This window comes from Poecilia formosa, unplaced genomic scaffold (assembly GCF_000485575.1).
Source record: "Poecilia formosa unplaced genomic scaffold, Poecilia_formosa-5.1.2 Scaffold126, whole genome shotgun sequence".
NCBI classification, from domain to species: domain Eukaryota; kingdom Metazoa; phylum Chordata; class Actinopteri; order Cyprinodontiformes; family Poeciliidae; genus Poecilia; species Poecilia formosa.
The window spans coordinates 878702-886350 of NW_006800065.1; the positions used below are offsets into that span (position 1 = coordinate 878702).

Consider the following 7649-nt stretch of genomic DNA (forward strand, 5'->3'; position numbering starts at 1 on the left):
GGTGATCGGTATCGGTGATCGGTATCGGTGATTGGCCCTCATGGGTGATCGGTATCGGCAGGGAAAAACCTGATCGGCACATCTCTAATTTTTAGTACTAAAAACTTACTCCATTGGGATGCGAAACTGGACAGTGTCAGGAGGTTGCTCCTTTCCAGGCCTCACCAGAGTCAGAAACCAGCTGGGTCTGAAGATCCTCAGCTGGGGGTTTCCCAACTGGTACAGAGGGTAGCTGAGACGAGACAAGAAACCATGAAATATTTTCAAATGTTAAAAAGAAAATGTATATATTTAAAAAAAATCCTCTCATTTTTTAAAGAGGAGAAATGGAAATAAATTATTTACAAATGTTTAATGTTAAGCTGTCTAAATTAAACAAAAACTAAATGTGATCATTTGTAATCGTTTCCTACAATCCAAACAATAGCCAGTGTCTATGGTAATGCTATTCTTCAAAGTGTTCAGAAACATTATTGCTCACTTGAAACTGATTATGCATCATTAACTGTTAATTATGGTTTTGCAAGGTTTGTAAGTTGGGAATTTCTATGAGGGGGATTAACAAAGTATTCTTAAATCTGAGTATAAATGCTTAATTAAAGAAACATTTAGGTGCTATGATGTTATTACATGATGTCTGACAGGACGGCACAAGCTCCCCTCTCTATGACAAAACATACTGGTTCTTTATATAGTCAACATATGAAAATAATTGATACGAGGCAAAGTCATTTGCATACTTTTCAGGTACCGGAAACATATAAGCTATTGGGTTTATTAATATTTGCTTTTTAAAACAAATCTACAGATGTTTAAAAAAAAAATCAACAGCAGAGTTGAGTGTTTTCGTACAAAGACATGAACGCAGCAAAGTCACTAGCAGCTCTGATAAAAATTGTAAAATATTTCCCTGCAGAACCGCATTTGGACATTAAAGATTATCCTATCTAAAGCCACGTGATCTTTAACATTTACGGAAAATAATGTTAAATATTACAGCGCTCTTCTCAAAGTATATGCCTACAAGAGTCTCTTAAATCCGCACTGTTAGCTGAACCTAATTCGGAACGACGCTTAACGTAATTAAGAGAAAACATATTCTTCTAAAGTACAACTTTAAGCAATTAGAGCTCCGTGTTGACTGTTTTTAGCTTAGCTTGCTAATGCTAACTACTTTCTTGCAGTCAGTTTACAGTTAAAAGTAAAAAAATAAAACACGTTTAAAGAGTTTTACATAAACTAATCAAAACCAAAATCAACACGAGGACACATAAGACAAGGGCTAGCACAATGTTAGAGCCCAACCGTAGGTAATTGATAGATTACAAAATTGAAACAAATGGTAACTACCATTACGCAATGAGGTCTCAGATTATTTAGTAGAAATAAACACTTATTACTTACACCATTTTTGTTACTGACATCACTGTAGCAATATAATCAGACAGATAAAATGCTAGCAACTCTACTACGTTGTTTTTCAAGGTTGAAAAATGCTACACGTGAATAGATGTGCTTCCGGGGGAGCAGAATGCTGTAGTGATGGGAATTCCGGCTTTTTTTCCGAGATCCGAATCATATGGCTTCGTTCAAAAAAAGAGCCGTGTCTTTTGGTTCCTAAACTGAGAGAGCCAAAAGTGGCATTTGTGATAAAATAATTAAATGAATATGTAGGTATGTAATAATCTCATCAAGATTAAACTAATTATATGAAAGAAATATATGTGTAAATGTGTAAATAATTCAACTAATACAAGACAGATAAAATTATACTTTAACATTTTACTTCATTATATGTTTCAATTATGTAAAAATAAATAAATAAAAATAAAATAAATTACAATTTAATATTTCCTGTGTTTATAGTTCCATGAAATAATTCAAACTGATGTTTCCAAATCAGAAACAAATCTTGTTGGCTGGACTGCACAGTAAGTAAACTTGAGACTAATCAGCAATATTAGCTCATATCTAAAGAACAAAGCTGTCCTAATTCTATGAATTTAAAAAAATCATAAATGCTTAGACTATTGAATACATACTTAACCTGTTTTCAATATATTGCTAGTGAAGTATGTTATTAAATATTTTCTTTGTTTCAAAAATACATATTTCACTGTACAATTAATTACATTGCCCCATGCTGCAGCACATTATGAATCTATATTACCACCTTTACTCATCAAAGTAAATGCTTACTTCTTTAGACTGGAGCTTCAATTGTTTATGTAGCAATTGTGTTGGCATAACAAAATGGCTCTTTCAAGAGTAACACAGAGAAATCGCGCTTTTGGAAAGGTTAAAATTACTGCTGATAAGAATATGTAACTCAATGAAGTGTTTTATAATTATATAAAAGACACCAAAGTAAAATTTGAAGACAAAGAGGACATTAGTGAATTACTGTTCAAATTTAAAAACAGAAGCACAATGTTCTTGATTTCTTTTCCAATTTGAGTTTACACTTTCTGGGTTTTTTTGTAAAACAAAACAAAACAAAGAGTTAGTCTTCATTCTTTCATTCTCAGTAGGATGAACACGTGCAAAACTCATGACACGTTATTTTTGGAAACAAACAGAGTTTTTGGAAGTGTTAGGCCTACACAGAGGAATGAACATCCGACCCTTTTTTGTCCAGGTTGTTGGTGTGTTCTTTTTCTCAAGGCTACAGCAGCAGAGGGAGAGCTTGTCCCATCTCTGCTCCAGCCTCTCTCAGCTCACATGAAACTTTGATGCTGTGGAGGAATATGATTAAAACCCCCATGAATGAAACTCGAGTCCCGGGCTCAAACGGTTCAGACCTAGATGGAAATGGGCCACAGCGACAGTCAACACTGTGCTTTGGAGGGAAGCTTCCGTCACTTAAGCTGGAGTGGAGTGAGTGTATGTGGGTAGATGAGGCTGCTGGAGTGAAGTCAGGTTTTTATTAGGTGGGTGTAATATTTAACAGTTATCACAGGTATTCTGTCCCACTATGAGAATATGATCAATGCAGTTTTGTTTTTAAAAAAAGAAGAAAAAAAAGCTTTAATTCCTTTAGAAAGAGTTTTCCACAGTTTCATGTTTTCTTGCTTGCTTGGCTTTGAAACGATTCATCTGACAGCTGATAGGAGAGAGCGTGTTTTAGTACTAAAGGTGGGGAGACATACTTCAAAAGCTATGTTTTGACTTAAAACTTGCAAATCCACTTCAATTTGTGTTTTGTAAGTCCACAGTTGTTCCATGTGAGATTTACAGCACTTTCCTTTCACTTGGCCTGAAATCAGGAGTTTACTGGTGAGTAGAAGTGGCTTCAGTACCTCAGTATGAGTGTCTGCTGGCAGCAATGGCCCAGTCTGCATCAAGTCAGGTTTTTGAGGATCACAGGCATAATCATAAATGCCTATTGTGTATATCTAACTTTTTCTGCAGTTCACTCTTCCTTTGAGTGTCATAAACACTAACGTCTTTTTGTAATGTTTGTAAAAGTATGATTTTATTGTGTGAACTCCAGGATGAATAGTTCCTATTGTGGAAGAGACCGACAGGGATCCTTAAATAAACAAATAAACAAATTATATCATCTAACTTTCTAACTTTTTGAGTACAGAGAGATTAAAAACTTTATTCAGAACAATTTTGTGGTTTCTTCAAAAACTGCTTGATAGCTTGCTGTGGAGTAACTTAACTGATCCCATTCCTTTGTGTATGTTATATTAGTTTTGCAGTAGTTGGACTCTGATAAATGACTTGGCTTTGTGTGGTATTTTTACTGACACATGCTTAATTTGCAACACATACCCTTAACTCTGAAATATGCAAGCAGCCTCTGACATAATCAAATTAACCCTGAGCAGCAGTAGCAAAATGACTTGTTTTCTCTTAATTGAGAGCATTGCAATGATCTTTTTCTTAAAAAAAAACAAAACAAAAAAAAACCCAACTTAAACTACATTTAACTCACACAACAGTTTGATCTGCATGTCTGCAAAAGAGAGATAGAAGCAGAAAGAGAAAAATATTGAAGGTTCAGGTCTGGGGCAGAGGAAAAGTGTTTCAGCAACAGCCCAAAGAGGGAAAAAGTTCTGGTAAGGAAGTGAGCGCACTAGCTGCAGAGGTGAACAGGGGGAACAGTGGGATTGTCCCGCCAACATCCAGCATGAAGGCCGCATGGAAACTTTCCCCCTCTAACGCTCAGGCAGTCAGAGGAGAAGTTGTCGGTATTGAATATCCAAGAGAGGGAAAAAAATGGTAGCAGTAAATTGAAGATCCAGACATGAAGACGGAAAAGTTCGTCAGCCGAAGCAAATAGTTTTGCATGGCACAAGTTGTGCTGTGACTAGACTAAAGGATTTGAAAATGATACTGTAAATTAAAAGTAAGTAAAAAAAAAAAAAAGATTGATTATTCTTTATCAAAACTTATGTTCTGTTTATAATAAAGTATATTGTAACTAATAACTAAAAATCACAACACAGCCAAGACTATACACTTTTTATTATGTGCAACGTTTATTTTTCTCGTGGCTGGAACCTCATAATTGTTATGGCCTGGGTTGTTTTGAGTTGTTCTCGAGGTTTCATTGTTCTGTGTTCTTTAGTCTCTTTCTGTGATTAGATCAGTCCATCTACACAACCTACCTCATGACAATAATATTTGTGGTGTGCTATTTTCATGTATTGTAATTCAAAATGGTCTGTGAGAAAAGAGTCACATAGAAACTACTTTGAAAGCAAGAAACATAATAAGTACTAGGTGAGTGTCCCTTGCTCTATTGGGACCAATAATAATGAGCCCCATCCATTTCCTCTGCATTAGGAGTGAGGAAACCCATCCAATAATCGATATTGGAGGCAGACTCAGCGACTGTAATTTGCTATGGTCATGTGGCGACACAATAATGAAGTTGTGTGTCGGTTACACGACACACATCATCTCTTAGCATGATGTTGTGATACAAATATTAAGCCTGCACTGTAAACAAAACATTAACTTAGAAAACATGTTTATGGTTGAATTAAACTAGGAACAGAATGTCTATACACAAAGGTTCATATTTAAAATCATAATTTACCATTTCAAATACTGTCAGTAAATGTTATTAAAGTTCAGCAGTTCCCTACCGATGCACTTTTTAATTACACGCAGTGTTGTATTTTATGTCAATAAAAAACACTCACTTTGAAACTATAAAAAAAGACACCATTTCCGTAAATCAAGACTTATGTTTTATTGGGTAAGTGTCAATATGCTAGTTTTACCAATACGCAAGTTTATTTATCAAAACTACTTTGATAAAACTTAGCACTTTTTTAACTGTAATTTATAAACCCAGAGCAGGGTGTTTGGCCTATAAATTAAAATAATTATTATAGATACATTTTTTTTGTAGCTGTAGAGCAATAACATAGGCCTCTTGTTGTTGTTGTTTTTTTTCCCTGTCTTTAAATTAACACAGCAAGTCAGGATTGTTCCTGCACTCATAGTTGAAGATTACCATCGCTGTTGCCATTAAATTAATTCCAAGAATTTCATTTCAGTATTATAGTAGCTTGCAGCTTCCTGTAATCTAAATAAGTGGGTCAATCCACTTTGACCTACAAAACATAAACCATTAGTCTGTTCACACCGCTCTTAATTAAACTCTTGCCTCCTTGCCATCACCAAATGGGCGGTCTGAGGTAGTGGCCAGCTCCAGTCAGATTCTTCTCTTTTTTTTTTTTTTTCATGCCCTGTGTTCATATAGTCAAAGCGAGGGTCTGCATGCCACGCAGCAATACTCCAACTAATAATAGCTGCCAGGGCAATCTGGATGGCGTTTAAATTTAGACCTTTCCCCGCGGATGTTCCGTTGAAGTCATAAGCTCGACCTCTGACCCAGGAGCATGGCTGCCACAGGACCTTTGGTGAACTTGAGGATTAGTACAAATGCAACACGAGCGGTCACAGACTCACAAAGACTTAGTCACATGCAGGTACTGTGCATGTGCAAGATTTGATTTGCTGAAATCCAACAGGCTGTTTTGAGGCAAAAAGCAATTTAAATAAGACACAAAGGGTACTGAACACTAACTACATCCATTCTCTGTGGTCCAGTCATCATCATATGACAAAGGAGGCCACTGACTGTGGTGCTTTCTCGTGATGAACAAACTTAGTGAAAATAAAATCACTTTTGTTTCTTAAAAGCAAAAAAAAAAAAAATCTTTCTTTTTTAAAAATTTCTCTACATTATCAACGCGCGACACAAATTTGAAGACGTTTTTACCATTTCTTTAAAAAAGAAATCACCAACAGCCTGAGGAGGATTGTTTTTAGATAGATAGTGAAGAAGTGCTTGCATGGATGCCCACAGCCTTATCCAGTGTCTCCGTTGCTGCCAGAGTTACGTGATGGATCGGGGGGTTGAAATGCATAAACAGGGACAGGGCAACTGATCTGTAAGGTATGTCAGGCGACACTCTTAAGATATCTGGTGGACAGTACCACTGAAGGCCTCAATCTGAAATGATTGTTAATGTTATGGCTTCTCCTGTGTCACTCTTTTTCTTCACACCAGATGACGTGCTGGTAGTCATTAAAATAATACACGAAGAACAATCTTGAAAGAAACATAATGACACCGACATGGAATGAAATAGCTCAGGTTTGATCAAGCTAGAGTTAGGAATATGGATATGCATAACAGCTGTGCATAGTTACACGAACTTTGACTCATCATGATGAACCGGTTTTGTTTCCCTAAGTTTATAATTTCAGAAACAATAAAAACGGACTCTTAATGCCAGTTCTGAAGAATCAAATCTCTCGCTACCCTTGAGAACTCTTAAACATCATTCTTCAGTTTCCATTTCAGTTCAGTCTATTTATATAGTGCCAATTCACAGGTGCGACTGCAAGGCACTTTACATGACAAAAAATGTATATACAGAAATATAAAAATCAATTCAATCCAGTCCCATCTGAAAGACAGTTTTAGATGCAAATAGTACATTTCATTTAGGTCTGTACGCACATTCCAGTTTGCCACTGTTTTACACTCCAGTGGAGTTAAGTTCAGTTTCTTCTGACAGATGGTAAAAATGCTTTTGTTGAAAGAAACCAAAACACTTGCAACACATCACTGAATTTACAGTAACTCTTCTCTGAAAGGAGCATGTGACGATGGTTGACAGTTGTTTGTTTAGAAGATATCTTGTTTTCAGATATTTTCTGGATGACATGAACAATAACAGAACAATAAACTTCTTTTGTACTAACGAACACGCCAACATCAGTTTTCAGGAAATGTTCAAATTGATTTTGTCACTGTAGTGTAACAGAATTTTCTTCTTCTTTCTTCTGCGCCAGTAAGATTTATTTTAAAAAATGACAACATAAAACAACCCTGATTTACTCACGTTAAGCAACATGTGTCGCTTAGATTTGAAAAGATGTCACATTTTGGATGGAAGACAAAAATATCACATTTTATCAGTCAATCAATCAATCAATCAATCAATCAATCAATCAATCAATCAATCAATCAATCAATCAATCTTTTTGTTATGAAAGCAACAAAATTATGCAAATGCATCAAAATAAATCATAATATCACTGAATATGCATTTATATCAGTAATTTAGTTAAAAACCGAAACTCATATTATTATTCTTGCTATACAATAATAC

General features: G+C 35.5%; 1 protein-coding gene across 2 annotated transcripts in view; it reads right to left on the reverse strand.

The window, feature by feature from the left end:
* Positions 1–1540, reverse strand: part of mrpl23 (mitochondrial ribosomal protein L23) — a 111151-nt gene extending 109611 nt beyond the window's left edge. Inside the window, exons 1-2 of one of the 2 annotated variants that reach the window (XM_007561421.2) lie at positions 1405–1540; positions 110–232 (exon numbers count right to left, since the gene is read on the reverse strand). In XM_007561421.2, coding sequence (XP_007561483.1) covers positions 110–232; positions 1405–1424 — 143 coding nt within the window. In that variant the 5' untranslated portion in view covers positions 1425–1540. The remainder of the gene's footprint in view (positions 1–109; positions 233–1404) is intronic. The other variant, XM_007561420.2, reaches the window with a different exon arrangement.
* Between the last annotated feature and the right edge of the window lie 6109 nt (positions 1541–7649).